This window comes from Anser anser (assembly GCF_964211835.1).
Source record: "Anser anser genome assembly, chromosome: 7".
In the NCBI taxonomy this organism is placed as follows: domain Eukaryota; kingdom Metazoa; phylum Chordata; class Aves; order Anseriformes; family Anatidae; genus Anser; species Anser anser.
The window spans coordinates 13,791,953-13,811,008 of NC_139727.1; the positions used below are offsets into that span (position 1 = coordinate 13,791,953).

The 19,056-nt window shown below is 35.3% G+C and overlaps 1 protein-coding gene across 2 annotated transcripts in view; it reads left to right on the forward strand.

Moving 5' to 3' along the window:
• The window catches only part of CABCOCO1 (ciliary associated calcium binding coiled-coil 1), a 101,231-nt gene that overhangs the window by 16,015 nt on the left and 66,160 nt on the right, over window positions 1-19,056 (forward strand). For both annotated transcript variants that reach the window (XM_083845306.1, XM_083845307.1), the window contains 3 exons: window positions 1,241-1,410; window positions 4,684-4,828; window positions 10,554-10,626. In XM_083845306.1, coding sequence (XP_083701432.1) covers window positions 1,241-1,410; window positions 4,684-4,828; window positions 10,554-10,626 — 388 coding nt within the window. The remainder of the gene's footprint in view (window positions 1-1,240; window positions 1,411-4,683; window positions 4,829-10,553; window positions 10,627-19,056) is intronic.

Consider the following 19,056-nt stretch of genomic DNA (forward strand, 5'->3'; position numbering starts at 1 on the left):
CAGAAAGAGAGGATATGGACTGTTTTAAACCTTGGAAAGTTCAGCTGGCCACATTCCACTTCTATTTCAGTACATAGTTAAGTGTTTTTAACCGAGTTGCATGTGTACAGCCGTACAAATTTGTCATGCAGAACAAAGGAGTACATGTTTTAAACAAAACTGATTGGATTATATGCTTTACTTTGTTAGCTATTGAGGCTTTAATTAAAAAAAATAAAAAACAAAAAACTCATCTTACTTGGCAGCGTATCGCTACTGGCTTGGTGAAAACCCTGAAAAACTAACAGTTGCCTCTGAGTAGGTCTGATATTAATGCTATTATTACAAAGGAATGAGAAACGGGGGGGGAAAAAAAGACTTCACTCTTGCAGGGGAGGAAAAACTGTGATCACAGCTGGCACCTGTGTAGTCAGGTATAGCTAAGAAACCAAGGATTGCTTTGATGTAAAACTTAACTACCTGAGACGTGGTTGAAGTTACACCAGAACTGCAAACTGAAGTCCTAGCCCTGATCCCCTATAAACTCTTTATGTGGAAAAATGCATACAATTTTTATAAAAGACATAATTAATTCCATGTTTGGATAGAGTAGATGTAAATATGTCAGTAGCATCATAGTCTCCTAGAAGGAAATGTATTTTTCTATAATTATTACTTCAAGTTAAAATAAGTGGAAAATTTTCCAGTGTGCCAGAAAAATGAGATTCTTCCTAAATGTTCTTACCATTATGAAAGGTGAATTTAAATCTCTAAATATGTTAGATGTTTTTAGTAATTTTATATTGTTTATCTAATTTTTCAAATGCAATTTTTTTTTCAGAGCCTGTGAAAAATAATCACTAATGGAAAGCAAGATCTTTTTTAATATTGTAAACATATCTTAAAAAAATAGAGACTTGTCCCATTTCATCCAACAAACCCCTTCCTGAACAAACACTTCGGGAATTTCTTTGGGAATTTTGCCTGCATTTCTCTTTGATTTTTGTAAATCTCTTTACTTCATTAATTATATCTTAACATTTAATTAGTGCCTGTTGAAACCTGTAGGTGCTTGCTTACTTTTCTCATTTGATTTTTTCCTCTAACCATCAGTGTTCATATCTAGAAATTGATGTAGCTAAGTTTCTGGGAAATATATACACGTATGTATGTAATATATTAATAGATGTACAATCACTAAATTAAACTTTGAAACCTCTATTTTCAAAATTTCCCTATTTTACTCTGCTGTTTCTTTTAGAAAGCTGGAAGAATTTCTGAATTTTAAACAATTAAAGACATCTTTGAAGGAAGCTATTTTGCTAGATTATTATACTGCCGGATTTTGGTGGGCTAAAGAAAAGAACTTCAGTCTTGTGCAGCTCTCAGGATTCATGGATCTATTAAACTTCCTGTTGGAGAACCTCCGTGGTAAGTATATTTAAAAATTATAAAATAAAAATACCTGAAGTGGAAGGCAAGAATGCTTTCCAGTCATTTTAATAAAGCGGTTTTTAATTGCAAGTGATTGTAAAATGATTTATTTTCCTCTTGAATGTTGTAATGCTATACCTTGTGCCTGATGATAATTCTCCTTGAAAGATGTTAAACTTTGATTAGAGAGAACTGTAGTCTGTTTAGCAGAATATCTCTCATTCTTTCTTTGTACAGTATATGTTGCAAAAGGACCAGGTCCTGAAAAGACCTCATTGTTGGTACGGTAAAATAAATAATCATTACAGTAGAGTGAGAGCAAGGAACATCTAAATTTTGGTTTCAGCTCTCTCAGTGACTGAGTCACCATAGCGTTGGGCACATTTCTCTGATGTTTGAGATATTTGGTACATCCTGTAGAATTATACCAGGAGAATTACATTTATTTTGTCCTTGGAGGTTAGCTCTCAGGGAGCTTTCTCTACGGCAAATTCTGCATTTTGGGCACAAAATGTATTGGTTAATTAAAGACTGATGAGCGAAGTTAACTGGCATCACTGCCAAAGTTGAAAAATAACAATGAAAGGACTTGAGCTCTGGTGGCTATGAGGAGATTTGCTAAAAAGCATGCATCTTGGGTCTGGTGGGAACAAAATAGCCAAAAAAGTAACTGTAGCTGTATCCTCTCAAAACCCCCTTTTCAGAGATCACAATTCTTAATTTACATTCACTTTGAAGGTGATTATGTTGAGAAGAGTCTATCCCAGAGGAAAAGTGAAAGGACACAGTGGTTCTATTCAAAGTAAAGATGAATATTTAAAATCAAATTCATAATAATTATTATACTCTTTCATTGTAGTTTAAATCAAGGTCCTTTCTGACTTGGAATTTTGACAGAATATGTACGTGCTTTATGGTCATTGGAATTCCAGTTGTCCTTCCTGTCTCCAATGAGAAAGTATCTTAACATATGCTAACTATATTAATATAACAATGGAGAAGAATGGAAACATGACACAAATTAGTTTTATGAGACTGTAATGCATGTGTACTAGACAGGCTGGTAGCACAACTGGTTATTAAAGTTGACTGACATTTTTCAGGAATGTGATCTTAGTTGCATAAAGTCTGGCAAAGCTTTAACTCTTTAAGCTAAATTTTTCCATGGCAGTGTCTGCCTCAGATTAATTTTAACATATAAAATTACCACTAGAACAGTTCAGTGGGCTTCAAGACAGAGGCTGTCAAAGAAATAAATGTATTATTTTGAGCTTCTTTTTTTTTTTTTTTTTTTTTAATAACAGCTCTAATACCCCTATGCTTTGAAGTAAAGACTTAAGATTTGGCAAGCAAGGGTTGTGAATTTGCTTTTGCTGCCCTCTGAAAATCCATTCATATTTGGCAAAGACACATGGCTTCCAGGGAAAGAAAATGCAGTTTGTAAATGCGAGGGACTTCTTATATTTTTTTCATGGCTAAGTTCCCCAAATAATCCATCTTACAAATTATGCTCTAGCCCAGGGCTGAGATGAATTTCCTTATAGTTACTGTTCTCAGCTGGTGCAAGTTCCAAGACCAAACATTTCAACTAACAATAAAATGCTAATGTCTTCTATATTAATGACCATTTCCTTTTCCTTCCCTACAATGTACCCAAGCAGCCTGGAGAAGTAAGCTGATTTGATCATAATAGCAACAATAGCATGGAACGGAAAGAATGGATTTAGACAACGAGGGTAGTGGAAATTCATTTAAGGCTGGTAAAAGAGAGAGGAAAACAGAGATTTAGAAACTCACGGCTTTTCTTGATTGAGTGGTTGAGGAGAAACAGTTTGAGAGCCAAGGGATCTTTGTTGCCTGTATAAATATTCCTTGCACAGAAAGTGAAACAGGATAGGGACTGAAACCAGCTGAGGATCCAAGATGGAACTACTTGTGTGATTTGGTCTACATTCTACACTTTGAACATAAAGTGCTCCTTACCTCACAGATGTAGTGTGAGAGCCATCCTGAGACAGGCAGTTGGGCCTGAACATCAGTTGTACAAAGGAAAGAGAAAATTTGGACTAGCTGGAGAGAGGACCTGGGCCTGAATATTGTCACTTCTTGTGATCTTGTTATCTTTACTTCCCTACTAACTGTGATATTTCTGGTTTTGTTACTCTTTCTCGTTTCCCATGGCTTCTCTTCTATTTCCCCCCACGTTCTCTGTATTTCTTTTTTACTTTATTTTTTTTTTCCATTACGGTTATTTATATTGTGCTGCCTCTGTTACTGAAAACTGAGGTGAAATTTTCAGGGTTTTGATTGCTGTACAACTAAAGGGCAAAACTACAAAGACCAGAATCTTGGAAGTTTTTAAATTTGTTTTCTGTGCAAAGAACCAAGAAGCAGATCAGTAGAGAATTAAAGCAATAAGGAAAATAAATCTATTTCACCACTGGTGGATATTTCCCCATTTTCTACTCTAGATTTTTAGACTTAAAAAGAACAAGTAAATTGTGTTTGTAACTTTTTTTTTTAAACTCCACCATGGTTCTAGTGATAGCACACAGTGCACACAAATCAGAAAGATGGATCCTTTCTTTTTAAATGCAAGGTTTAGCAAGCATTGATATATTTTCAGATTTTTGTCAAGACAGTATACAAAAGGAATTGAAATTTTAGTTCAAAACTGTTTTGGCATTTGGTTTTGCTTTCCAAGTTAAAGCTGTAAAGTCATTATTTATTTTGGGGGGTGCAAACGATTATGCAAGCAGAATATTAAGCATATTCAAGTTTAATCAATTATGACTAAGTACTTAAAAATTGCTTGCCATTTTTAAAATCTGTTCATGTATTTCTGATTTATCTTGCAAAGGACATGGTCAGAAGAACAGTCTATTTACAATACATAAGCAATAGTAAATTCATTTTAAGGATAATCATACTATGCGTCTAGCATTTATATGCTATTCTGTCTGTGGCTATCTCTGCATACATAAAAGACCAACCTGTAGTGTCTTAAACATCCATTATTGTGGTCCTTGCATTATTAGGGCTCGTCAGTGATTTTATGATGGAATTTTAATGCATATTTTATTGGTAAGAATAATGGCAACAGACAAAAGTGTTTGGCCACTGTTGCTTTTTAAGTTTCCATGTGACTCATAATATAACTGTTTAAGCTTCTAGAAGTCTTATAATTAAAATGCCCTAAAAACAAAGGGGGGGGGGGGACCACCTCTATTATGTTTATATTTACTTTTTGTTCTTTGGAATTAATTGCAGACAAACATATGACCTTAGGAGATAACATAAAGGAACTTGGAAAAGCAATGGCTGGAATAGGAGAAACTGATTCAGAAAGAAGTGGTGACATGGATGTCTTCAGCATTGAGGAAGCCAAAGCAATCATTGATTACTTGAATATCAGGTACTACCCTAGGATACATGATGTCTTATTCAAATAATTTAATGTGGTAGGAAATCTGCTGATAAAATAAGTTAAAATTGTTTAATTGGGTATGTACTTACTATGCCAACATGCTACGTATATCAAACTTGAAAAAGTAAAAAGAAAAGAGAATACTCAAGCAGTGGTAAAGATCTGACCTCAGATGTCAAAGCCTGGAAAATTCAGAATTTAGATGGGAAGTTTATCTTGACATAAGATTATTCTGAAAAGATTCTATCTGGGTTTTGGTTTGGGTGATTTAAAGGAAAGAGGAGAGTGGTGTATACAGAATACTCTTGTTTTGCTTTTAAAGCTTTCTAATTCTATATTCAGTTGAACAAAATCCTGAGTCTCCTTTGTAACTTTCAGTATTTGTGTGACCTTGTCAGCTGTAGTGGACTTCTTAAGTGGTTTAAAGTTCTGTACTTTACAGAATTAAGGCTATGGTAAATAAGTATGAGTAATAAAAATGTTGCATTTGTAAGTTAGCATAAGTTCAGCATTTGCATGAAGAGGTTTCTTGACAGGTCTCAGCTTTTAAACAGACACAGAAAGAGATATAAACAGCAGTAATTCAGTTACGTATCTTGGAAAAAAAAAATGAAGTGTCAGTAGCTAATCACTCCTCTCCATATAAAGTCTTAGTAGCATATACAGACCTTTCTTCATTGAAGTGCCATAGTTAGGACAGCAGCCTATACTCTTACACCACTGCTTCCAGTACCTGATGGATGAATGGTTCCTTAAGTTCTTGTATTGCCAGAATGGGCAAGAAAAGATGGAAAATGGAAAAGGTATGATTGTAATACATGTTTATACGCTATAGTATATCTTCAGCCATTGAGTCCATTTCATGACCTCAATGGTAGTGCTAGGGAGAGAGATTTTGTGGTGGATGGACATAAAAAGTGAGTCCATGACTGATCTGTATGTAGAATTGTTGGGAATTTTCTGACTCTTCTTTTGCTAGAAGAATTTTAACATGGCAAAGAGGTTTTTTTTGAGTGTTTTTTGAATGCATTAAAGTTTTTATTGAAAACAGACAAAAATACAAGGATGGCTGACAGTCTCCTGGTTTAGGGCACTGATAGATTCTTACTGGGGTTTTAAACCCATCACAGGTCATTTCTCTTACGGTTGAGTTGTAAGATTTGGCTTTCTCCTGCTCTGTGTTTGTTGTTGATGATGATGATGATGATGTTGGTTTGGTTTGGTTCTGTTTCACAGAAAATAAAAAGAACTTCAGGTTCTTTCCATATGAAATGAGAACATCTCTTTATATCTCAAATTTCTGTAGTCAAGGCAAACCAATGTCCTGCCAAGTACTCCTGCCTAAACTAAAAGGAAGCTTGACATTTAAAATGTCTCACTCAACTTCTACTTCTCTTTTCCTGTCTGTGCCTTTTGTATATTTATTTGGAACAAATGTTTTTTCCAAGTAGGATCTCTGTAGCTCTTGTGTGAACTATCCATTGCAAGAGATCTTGTCCATGAAGTAAGTCCTTCACAGTGTAAGAATTTCATCCAAGAGATTAGATGCTCCATCCTATTACCACCGAAGCATTAACTCAGCAGGAATACAATCATGCTTCAATACAGCAGTGGTATTCTGGCTGCCAGACGTGTAGTTCTGTTTTCATACCGGTCAACTTACTAGAAGTACGTACTGATGCAAGGTCATGGATATATACATGTACATATATATGACAAAATGTGTCGTGTATCCACTTTATACAATCCATTATTTCATTCACGTGAATATTTTTTTCTAAATCAGAACTGAATCAGCATACTTTTTATGTGGTTGTATTCCGAACTTTATGAACTCAGGAATAGGCTGACTGAGTTTTATTACAACTCAAATTTATGTATTAGTTCAACATTTTTTCTTGTTCTTCACTTTTTTTTTTGTTTAATTTTAAATGATAGACCTATAGCTTTATTTTTTTTTCTATTCAGGATAGTATGACATGTTTTAGTTCAGATCACATTTTTATAGGTGAGCTATAAACCCATGGGATTCATAATGGAAATGGGGACAAATGCTCAACTACATTGGCACAAGCTGTATAACAACTATAATGATACCTTCAGGTTTGGTGGAAGGTGACAGTTATCGTCTTTTTATCCTGTCTCCTGCAGCAAACACATATCAACATAGTTCTTGACATTTTCTTTCAGGAAGCAGTGGAGTTAGGAAAATATGTCATTGTTAATCACCTTCATATTTTCATATGGCATCATAAGAGGTTTTATTCTGAAAAATCTTCCTTGCATGAGAAAAATTATTTTTATGTAATTGCTAAATACACTGGCACAGGCTCTTAATTGTTCACAACAAGCATTTTATATAATGCATGGTGGAAGAAAACTATACCAGTTTTAAAGTAGTGATGCTGTATAATCTACATGAATTGATTTAAAGAGCATTAAATGGAGGAATTCTTTTGTTGATATAGGATTAAGGGTGACAGGTCAAACAGAGTTCTGTTTGAAAAATAAAAATAAATTCAGAAATGCCAAAAGTAATGACTTATATTTTTGGAAATACTGTAAATTATCTCTACATGGAACACAGTCTGCAAAGAATATCATAACACGTTTAGAAGGTCTAAGGGAAATAACTAATTTTCAGCTTCTCTCAATCTGGCTCCTTTCCAAGGCATTGGAATAAAGAAAAGAAAGAAGTTTGAAATGTTAGGTTCTGTCAATACAGTTTGAAAGATATGTATCTAGTTTCTTGTATGTCTGCGATGCTCATAAAATATTTTTTATTCAAATAATCCGTGTTAGAATATTACCAAAAATAGGTCTGTATGTGTGTGTGAGAGGGAGGACACATGTATTTTCGTGAATTTGTCTGAGTCATTTCCACGTAAATTCTGAAGTCAGTTTAAACATAGTTCATAAACAAATTCCTATTTTTCCACTGAAACATGGCAGGAATTCTTTGGTGAAACATTGCAGTAAATAGATAATTAAGATGCTACAATATTTGCCATTTCATTTGCAGTACATATGTGCTTTGGGTGTGGGGGAATGGAACTCACAGTTTATGGTAGCCAAATTTCTTATGCGAGTAATCAAATTTGTTTTTTAACAAATGGTAATTGGCTGAATTAAATGTAACTATAGAATAAAACTTTTATATGGCACTTACAGAGCCAAATGTTCAATAAGGCTGCTATACTACTTCTCACAAAACTAGGAAATGCATCTGTACATATGTGCAAAACTGTCTGCAGCCATTTGGGTACAAATGTATTTGAAAGAGTCACGGGTGCGTTTGACTAATCGTGCTGGAAGATGTATTATTGTCATGTAAGAGAGGCTGGCAGTACTGCCTTTGTGTTCTTCTAATTCTGAGCTGCTCTCTAAGGCTGGAAGAATCTCTGCTGTGTGTTAGCTGGCACTTCAGCACCACTTTCATGAGAGCAAATTGTCCCTGGTCTGCAGTATTTCGTGGAATCTCAGTGGTACTGTGGCAGTGGCCAGCGGTGCTGTGTAAATGAAGGTGATTTGGAGAAGGATGTTCAGCTAAAATGGTGGGTACTGAACACAGACTCCCACCGTTGGCTTCCTCATTAATTGTCATAGCCAAGATTGTATTTCAGACACCTACATCCCAGTGCATCAACCTCTCTCTTTGCACATGGCTCGCTGGTTAGCCCTACTGTTGGCTGCACGGGGTGCATGCCCGTGGGGGGACAGAAGAGTCCCAGCAGCGTGGGGCAGCCAGCCGGGGTGGCAGCTGTGGGGGGCTGGCTCCCTGAGAGTCTTGGGGGACACCATGTGTCAAAGAGCAACCCATGATGCATTGTGTGGTGGGGTATGGTACTGTAAACACATTTTCAATGTGAAAGCATACATTTCTATAGTATGTTTCTGAAAAATCTCACCTAAAAAAAGTATGTTTAATTACTTTGAAGTTAAAAAATGCTGCAAAACAATTATCTCTGGCTTTAAGATGTTACGCTTGCTCTTCTACCACCCCTTCCACTGGTCAAATATTCTTGACCAGGATTCTGTGATAACTTTTTAAACTACTTGCATTATCATTAAAGTACTGCAGGAGAGAAGTCTTACTCTGAAGTACATATCTTTCTAATATGTACCCTGCCTGTCATGATATTGACTTTGTTCTTCTGAAAGGAAAAACAAAAAATAGGAAAACTCAAAAATATTGTATATGAGCTTGGTTCCTAAGAAAGCATCATACTTGATACTCCAAGTAAAAACTGAAATTCATGTGTAGTTCTGACCTAGCCAGGATATTCCGGGCACTCTGTTCAAGAGACACTTGGCAAAACAGGAAGAAGCTTCTCTAAAAGTAATCAAATAAAAACATAAGCTTAAAAATGTTGGCATACATGCTCTGACAGGGGACTGTCAGTGTCCATATGTGCTGTCTCTGTACTGGCAGTTGCCTTACAGACCAAAGGATGTAGAAGCACACCTTTTGAGAGGTGGCTTTGAAGGCAATGTTATTAATTTCTTAATCTCCTGGCTCAGAAACAGCGGAAGGCTTACATGTGTAAGTATAGCATTAGCATGACAACCAGTACGTAGTAGCAGTGTCCTTAGCTTTAAGTAGATAACTGCATACATTGTTCTAACAGTTACTTCCATAGACCATAGAGAAATTCATGTTGGAAAGGACATGTGGAGGCCATCTAGTCCAAACCCTACTCAAAGCAGGCTTCAGTATTCTAGATGTGGTCTTAGAAATACTGAACAGAGAGGCACCACCATCCTGGTTCGTGGCTCTAATAGAGTGGTGGGGGGAAAGGATAGGAACTGGTTACAGATGTTCCTTGCAAATATTGCCATATCTTTTCATGGGTACATCAGACAGGAGTGTGATAAAGTTAGAATCATTCTTCGACCTGAACTTGATATGAAATCACAGAAATGTGTTTTAAATCCTGTCAGAATGACATGACACAAGCCAGAAGTTCTGTGTCATGATTTTAAGAGGAAAAAGTAATTGTAACAGATGAACTGTGACAAACCAAGCCTTTGATTAAACAAATGTGATATCATTGATCATTAAGAAAGGAAACAACGAAAATTATTTAAAACATGAAATGGAAATCCACATATGTTTTAAGGGAAAATAAGTTTACTACTTTAAGTTACTTTTGGTGTAATGCACAAAACTCTAGTGTGTCAATCTAGTTTTCTAGTTTTTCTTTAAGGAAATAGTGCACTGATTTTGAAACATGACCTTGAGAGAATAAATGCTTCCATTCTTTATTGGTTTTGTGTTCCAACATCAAACCTGATCGCTGGAATAAGCAGCCCATCCCAAATCTGCTAGCTCATTTGGCTTTGTTTCCTTCTTGTCCACTACTGCTGATATTAAAGGCATAAGTATCCTGGTGATACGCGTTTCAGGAGTTACTTTTTTCAGAGGAGAACTTAGTCTTCTTGGAGTTCGATTCCATAAGAACAAAGCAGTTCTATTCTTAATTATCATACTGGATTTTCTACAGCCATCTAACAGTACGTCCTGTAAATTAAATACCCTGTGTATCGTAGCTGAAGTTAAACAACCATCTGCTGAAGTTAAACAGCCATTTCTTCCTATCATTCGGAGTATTACCCATCTGGAGAGTAACTCTCACTATAACATTTTTTTTTAAAGTGTTGCCTTTCTAGAGATCTACAGCTGTACTAGCGGTATTTTTCTCTTGTTTTCCAGTTTATTTAAACCCTATAAATTGTATGAACATCTCTTCCACAGTCCTAGAGAAGAACTTGTGATAAGTAATAAGGTAAGTAATTTATATAGATGGAACTCATTATTTAGAATTATTTAATGAATGCACTATGACATATGTTTTTTATTGCTCAAAGCAATTTTATGTCAACATTACTTCATTACTAAAGTAAAATGGCTGATTAAAGAATACAAGTTAGATGTTTCAATCCTCAAATTCAAAATTAATTTTGGATTTCAAAAAAATTTAAATGCATTGGTTGGCTAAAATGTGTTAAGTCAGGAATACTTTTGTTTATGTATTTATAAGTTGGTGCATGTCATTTGAATTAGCAATGCATGAGTCGGACTGTTTTAAAATCAGCAATCAAAATCAGCAAAGTTTGTGTACCAAGCAAGAGTCTGACCACAGTGCTGATATTTATGTATGCACAGTTTTTTTTTCCACTGTAGTCACCAACAGTTAATTATACTGATTGTAGAGAAAGAAGCTAGCTAGAAATCCAGCATTTTGAAGGCACTCTTACAGTCAAGCTAGTTCACTGTTATTAAACTTTGTATTCTAACTTATACGTGAAAAAATACATAGGAATACGTGTTGACTCAGGAGGTGGCCGTTAATCAAACAGCCAGATTAAATTAATCAAATATACCTTCCTTTTGTTTGATGGTGCATTTTGAAGATATATGTTACAATACATTGAAAAGAATTTACATTTATAATTTAGGAGACAACTGGTTACTCTGAGAGGCACAGTAGTAGAATTTCTCTTATGGCATGTATTTTAGCTTATCAGCACACAGGGAAGATAAAGTTATTAGTGCATTGGAAAAAAAGTCTTTTCCACATTAAGCTGGTGGTTTTGGGTCTGTAAATGATGCGGTATAATTTCCTCCCATGTTGCTTTTAAATAACTGTGTTTTACGCAAGAAGGACTTTTCTCGCCATGGATGCAAATATTTGGAGATTATTTTGAGGTTGTTTGTAAGGTGGGTTAAAATTCCAGCTATGCTGGAATCAATGACAAAATTAATTACATAAGTCAAGAAGGACTTCAGCATCACACCGTTGTTGTGGTTTTCATATTAGCTAATGAGATCAGTGGTTGGCTAGAGCTTTCTAATTGGTAAAATTATTTTTAATGAGGCTTTAATTAAATAATTTCTTGTGTAAATTTGGTTAATATATCAGTTGCAGATTAGCTTAAAATAAATGACTTTGTGTTTTCTTGAAACCTATTTCTGGATGTCTAAGATCAGAGTTAAATGCTACAGTTTCACAGCCAAGGAAAAGCAGCTGCTCTGCATGGTTTGTGTGCTAGGGAGTACCACCTGTACCATCTACCTGCACTAGGGAATGGCAGAAACATATTTCTGTGAATGACTTCGGTGTTAATCCATCAAAGGAACATGTGCGATTTACAATAAAACTGTCATAAAAACCTTCACGGTAATTTTTAGCTGCAACTCTCTTACAGACATTTCTTACCTATGCGCCAGTTTGGTTTAATTCATCTGTTTTGTATTCTAAGTCCCATGGCAGAGACTCCAACCACATTTGTCCAACCACAGTGTAATACCCGAGAAGATCAATACTTGTATTCGTGCAGAGTTTATTTTGATAGGGTGATATATTGTTCTTCAATAAGTTAGTTTAACACTTTGAAACTATACATACAAATTTATGGCATTCTCTGTGTTTGCTTGATTTGTAAAATGTGATGAGAGGTGAGCCCAGCACAGACGTCAAGTTCTCTAGCTTACAGCTTTGTTATATTTAGAAATGCTTATCCGTAAAGGAGAGCATTACCCTTCTGTGTTTGCAGTCCCTTAGATGAACAGGTCAAACCCTGACAAGCTAAAGGGGCAGATGTGGTTCGATGTGTATGCCTATGGCAGGAGCATGCCTGGAGTCACATGCCCTGCAGTGCATGTGCTCAGGGAGCAGAAGGGGGCTGGAGATCGTCTGGGAAATCTGTGCACTAAAAGTAGATGATAAATCTGGGATGAAAGGTTGACTGTTGTTTCGCTGTGTAGATTACTGTCTTTAAAATAAATAAATAATAAAAAATAAAGCCACTGTAGATACACCATGGCCAACAGCTAGATGCGATCCTTACTCCCAAGCACACTGTTGCTATTGTGTAAAAAGTTTTCTATTAGCTTCATTGATGAAAGCTGTTCTTTTGGAATGAGAGACTGTAAAATGTAATGACCAGGTTTGCCCAAATAAGAAGAACCATGGCATTCTAAGAGCTTAATCACAGTATTATCTTATTTTGCAAATAAAGACTTTTGGACAAATCAATGAAATTATTTGCTTTAACTGAAATGGCTTGCTTTAGCTCACTGAGTAAATTTGTGCTTCACGTGTGCTGAAGGTATCACCTACTGAACAAAAGTCCAGCAGCCTCTTCTTTAGCAGAGATTCAGCTGCGACAAATAAAAGCAATAGTTACTGCTGTATTGGATATCCTTTAGAGAAGCCATGGTATGTGTTTTCCAGATAAAACTTATAGCAATGGATTATACACCCATTGGATTTTATTTTTTCTCTAGTGAGGGCAATTATACAGCATTCTCAATCAGATTTCCTTTTTGATCTTTCAGTGCATTTATTTCCAAATGACCCTGTCATTTCCTGTATAAAATAAAATCAGACAAGAAAAGGGAAATGACTCAAAACTGAGTTAGATTATGCATACAATATCTGCATGCCACTTAACAAAATCTAAGTTACTTAAATATAGCACATAATTAGTGGAGCTTCACAATCTGATTAATATTCTGGGTTTTAATGCAGCTAGCATGATAGAAACAACTTTGTAAAATATAGACAGCATTTAAGTCTTTAAAAAAAAAGGAACAAATGACTGGCTAATTTAAATGTATTTTTGCATCAGCTAAAGCCTGTAAATCAAACTGCCTGAGGTGATCATATTGCCTAGGAAAAAAAAAAAGGTTAACGCTGAAAGACATGAATGCTTGGTTAGATGATAAAACATACATCATAAATCTAACCTAGTTTGGCAGTCTTTAAAATTTAAAACTTACCTTTCCAGCTATCAAATCCTTTACTTCTCCTTCACTGCAGATCTACAAAAACCTATATATTACATACGTGCAAATACCTGTTAGAAAACACAGTAAGTACAAGGTACAAGGAATTACTGAGAAGCGTTAAGATTGCCAAGTAAATTCATTGCTTTTTGTTTTGTTTTGTTTGTTTGTTTTGTTACTGTTCTGAGCACTTCTAAACATCTAGAAGAACTGCAGAAGAAACAGTGCTTTATCTGGACTGTGGCCATGAACCAAAATAAAATGCATGTAGGGCTAACATACCAGAGTTCTTCAAGAATGCTGTTGTTAAAGATACTGCTTTTACCTTTTGCCCATTCTGGAGGTTTTGCCCTCTAGCTGTGGGTTAGTACACCTAGCATGCCTGCAAATTCAAAGAAAGCAAATGGAGTACACACCAAATCTTGATGTGCAGGGATTCAGTGGAGCAATTCCTATTAACATGTCAGATCTTATAAAAAAAGGTTTAATTAGTTAATACAGGAATTGTGTAGAAGTTTTTATTATTTTCTATTTCTATGGTCAGCTAATTTATTTTGCTTTGATAGGATGATATATTGCAGTACTTTTTTTTTCCAGATTTAAAAATTGTACCTTCTACTGTAGTTCATGTTTTTTGCTGCACTGTGTTGTGTATTTTTGGATGGAATGAGGCTAATGTCTTCTGGGATTATGTCTGCTTTGAAACATTTCCTAATAAAAATAATGTGGTTGGTAAATCTAGTTTTATTCCTAGTTGCTTTAGCCAGCCTGATGGAGTAATCTGCTACTTTATGGCCCAGATGACTAGCTAAGTTTGACTTCTTGAAGTAGTAGTGTACAATGTAATTTTCTTTAGAGATGTCATAGTAGGTCAGGTTGCAATAAAAATATCAAAGATTAAGTTTAATGACAGTGCAGATTCAGTGTTATAGCAGTCACTAGATATCATCCCCTACTTAGAGTTCCAGTTTCCGTTAATGCTGTCTTTCCATGTACTCCTTACTTTTTGAAACATTAAGCTTTCAGACTATGTCTGGTATTTATCCAAGTGTGGGTGGTTGTTTTTGTTTAGTCTTTTGTTGTTGGTGGTGGTGGTTTCTTGCTTTAAGTCTGAATAAAATCTCTTCTGTGTTTTGAATTTAAGAGAGTGCATAGAAAAAGTACACTATCTGAAAGCTAATAAGCCTTTCTTGATGGCAAAAGCCCTGAAGTCTGGGACTTCACTTTGATATGTAATCCTCATTAGGTGTTGCACACTAAGATAGGTTAATCAATCATTTTTAAAACAAATTTGCTCAACAATTTTTTGAAAATTGCATTTCAAGAATGTATGAAACCAGAACATTTCTGTAAGCATATCAGTTCACACTAGAGAGACACATTCCTCAACTAATGGAGTGCATGTTTTTCAAAGTTTGAAGATTTCAAATATTTGTAATGCTTAAAAACCACTGAATTGATTTTCTGTAGCTTTGTTTTGTAAATATCACCATGGCAAAGACAAGACTACTTTGAAGGAAATTAAGAGCATAGGACTGGAAGGGACCTCTTTACTTGTCAGGTCTAGTGCTGCCTTCTCATAGGCAAGCATGTATAATCCTCTTCGGAAACTTGTCAAGCTCAAGCCTAAGAAGTTAACTTTTTTGCCTCTGTTATTCCAGTTAGAAAGCTGCCCTGGAGCCTGATTTCTGTAATGGTTATAAAAACTTCTAATTTCCAGGCTAAGTGTATTCACAGCAAGCTTATGTGCACTTGTCCATGTGCCAATTTGTGCCAGTATTGACCTTTAGTTATTATTCCATTCCCAGTATTTATTTTTCTAGCATATAAAGAGACAGCAATCTTATTGTCAGCCTTCATTTAGCTAAATTAGAAAAGCCCGTCTTCTCTAATCTCTGCTTTTATGATAGGCTTTTGATATATAGATTCTTACATACATAGTAGCCTTTAGTCATCCTGTTGGTTGTTTTTTGTAATTATTCCACTTTAAGTTAGTTTTGTTTGAACATAAGTGACTGAATGGCACAGTGTTGTTGTTGAGATAAAAGCAAGGCCCTGTACAATGACATACTGCTTTCTTTTTCTCTTTGGGAATAATCTGCATGATAGGTCCTAGAATCAGTCCACATTTCACACCTGTATCATGTAGCTGTCTTGTAGATCTGCTGTTCTGGCTCTCCTTTCTTACCTTTTTTTTTTTTTTTTCCTGTTTGAGCTACTCTCAGCGCACTACAGATTTTTAAAAATTGTGTCCCAACAATGTCACCAAACAGTCTGTTGTTAAATACAAGAGTGAATATTCTTCAAGGTCACTCAGTCCCTTCTGTGTGATATTCTTGTCCTCTCATGCATTGATCATGTCTCTCATGTTCCTTTTGTCTAGAAAATTGGTTATCTTATTAAGTAAACTATGAAATTAGTCTGGCATCACGTATCTTTGATAAACCAATGTTGTGTTTTATGCCATTTTTCTTTAATTTCTATGTCCTTACTTATTTTTTCCTTCATAACGTGGTCCTCAAGCTTTTACTACTATGAAGATCAAAACTACAGCTTCAGGAGCAGCTTCATTATTTCACAATTATGAATGTTTAAAACTAGCAAACTGGTACTTGGGCTTTTGATGTCTGAAGGAAAATTTTTGATGTCCTCTACAGAAGTGTGTAGTCCCAAAGACCTGATTACTGAAGTAAGCAGCTGGAGAGCCAGTGGTTTTTGGTGACAAAAATAACTGAGATTTGGTCCTTTGATCTTGAAGTTTGCTATGGCTATAACTAGAGGGATCGTGAAGGGTTTATGATTAGACTGAATGAAAAGTGGAGTCTATTGGGATTGTATGCATTATTACTAGAAATATTTTAAGCATATCTTGCACGTTAGAAACCTGCTTTGGTTTACAAAGACTCTTTGCTATACTCAGTTACCCATAGTGGGGATATTCTGACCTTTAACAGCTGTGTTTCGATATAGGTTGCATGCTGGTGGTTTTCTATAGCTATCTTAACATGCCTGTGTTCAGGTAGCTGAACCGTGCTTCCCTAAAAGCCAGTGAGAGCTCTAGAGAGTTTGTGGAATTCATGGTGCTGAGTACTTTTGCAAATCTTGCTTTAGAGAATGATTGACAAAATGCTTTTTAAATTATTTGCTTAAGAAAAATCAAATACAAAACAAGCATGCCTTTTAACTCACTAACAAGTACGAAGTCGTGAAAGTAAAAATTCTGGCAGGAAAAATTCAGAATAGCTGAGATAGACTATGCATTCATTACACAGAGCACTATGCTTCTGACCCTGCCAACGTTAAAACAAGTGCCTCTTTTCAAACACTTCCGGAATTTTATTTCAGTAGACCTATTCACATACAGAGTTAAACTGAGAAGTGACTGGGGTCACATTGTTCAGCAGCCTGGAGGATGAAAGGCTGAGAGCAAAAAATAATACAAATTTTGAAGCTTATCATCATTTTTTGTTTATCTGACAAAGCATCATATTTTTGACTGTATTATGTTAAAAAGGAGAGAGAAAAAAAAGTTGGTGTTGAAACATCTCTGGAACTGTGCAGGAATTTGAATATACACAGATGTGCTCTCTGGGTTTGTTAATTATTTAGAAAGTGACTTGATTACTCTGTGTGTGTGTATGTTAACATACGTGGTTCTGATAATAGCAGTAATGGCTTATTTATGTGCTGGAATGCAGGCCAAGTAGGAATTGTAGGTTTTTATTAAAGGATAGACAGTGTATTAAAGACAGCATTTCTCTGCTATTCACCAGAGTATTGTAAGATCCAGAGGACTAATTGCTCTATCGTAGGACTATAACACATTAAAAATATTTATAGATCAGAATTCTTATGTATTTAAATTTTAATGGAAGACAATGAAATTGGCAGAAATAAAGACTTGGGGAAATTTTAAAGTGATTAAGCAAAGTACCTGGGGGCAAGCTGTTAGGATATTAATTTTGTTTTACTTTTTTTAGTATTCCTGAACAGCTTACTCTGTCATTGCCCTTTGGGATTTCTTGTTGTTTTACTTGACCAGAGCATGACAAAAATAATTGGAACTGAGCAAAGTAATTCTGTTCCACAGAAGATTCTGAGACTTTTTCAGTTTGATTTCATTCCATTTTAAAATAAATAATAGCTTTTAACGGAATTGCTGTTCTTAGATGTCTCTGTTTAAACTCCCCCACTCCAAAGCAGTCTTCCTGAAGGCCATTTCAGAGTCCAAGCCCCAGGAAGCTCCATCCTGGGGCCGCACAGGGTAGTTGGCTCTGCTGGAACCAGATCCGCATGATTCTGCGTCTGTGATCTGGCCTCAGCTGTCTGTAAGGCATGTTGTAGGGGAGCCAGGAATCTAGAAACCAGAACGTGAGGTCAGCCAGCATGGCAAACTGTTGAAGGAGCTTTGTACATAAGCTGATGGGAAACCAGATAGGCTGTTGGTGGCATGGTGGTAGAAATTTGCGTACTACACCCTAATTTTGTATTTAGTTCAAAATAATAAGGTTTGTAAGTAATCTGTCAATAAATAAATAAATATAAAAAAATTTATGTCTGCTACAGAACAATAATCTTTTCTGTTAAACTTAGCCATATAACACAGCACCGATCAAGAAGTTATTCAAGAAAATACTGTTTGATATATATTTTGATAGTTCATTTTATTATTTTTAATTATTTTTTATTTTATTTTTTATTATTATTACTGATTGCTAACAAGTACCATTTGGGGACAGGTACCATTTGCTGGTCCAGTGTGAAGACACTGGTGACTAGTTTGTTAGAGTAATTGGCCTATTTCCAAAATTACCTGCATCATTTTTATTAATAAGCAGGTAGAGATCCATGAACTTACACTACAGTGCCGACTGTTTTTGCACCCCTACCTTTACCTGCAGGTTTTCATCATCTTGAAGATCACATTGTATTCTTAAAAGTATCTCTGGAATGGAAAAGTGATGTGATATTTCAAGGGAATGTATCCCCATGGGTGAATATTTATGTATCAAATTCATACATCTTGTGACCTTATGTTATGAATAAAATTTTGACCTTATTCATATAAATAAATAGCATGGCATTTCCTTACTGTGATGATTTATATTCAATATACATTTTTATAATTTTTTATCCTCTCAGTTGATATTATAAGAAGACTTACTCAAAGTCTGAATAACAGATTAGTTTTGCAGTCCTTTAAAGTTCCTTTTTTTTAAATGCACCAGAAAGTTTGTATATTTTCTAATTTCACCTTTAATTTTCTAACTTGTCATAAGATACAATATGAAGAATTTTTACTGAACTTTGAATCTGATGTATGTGAATATTTAATTCATAAAATGTTATTTTGATTTCCTGTATATAACTTCAGGAAAATAGAGTGTTACTAATTAGAAAGCTGAGTTTTATAGGATGTCTGTTT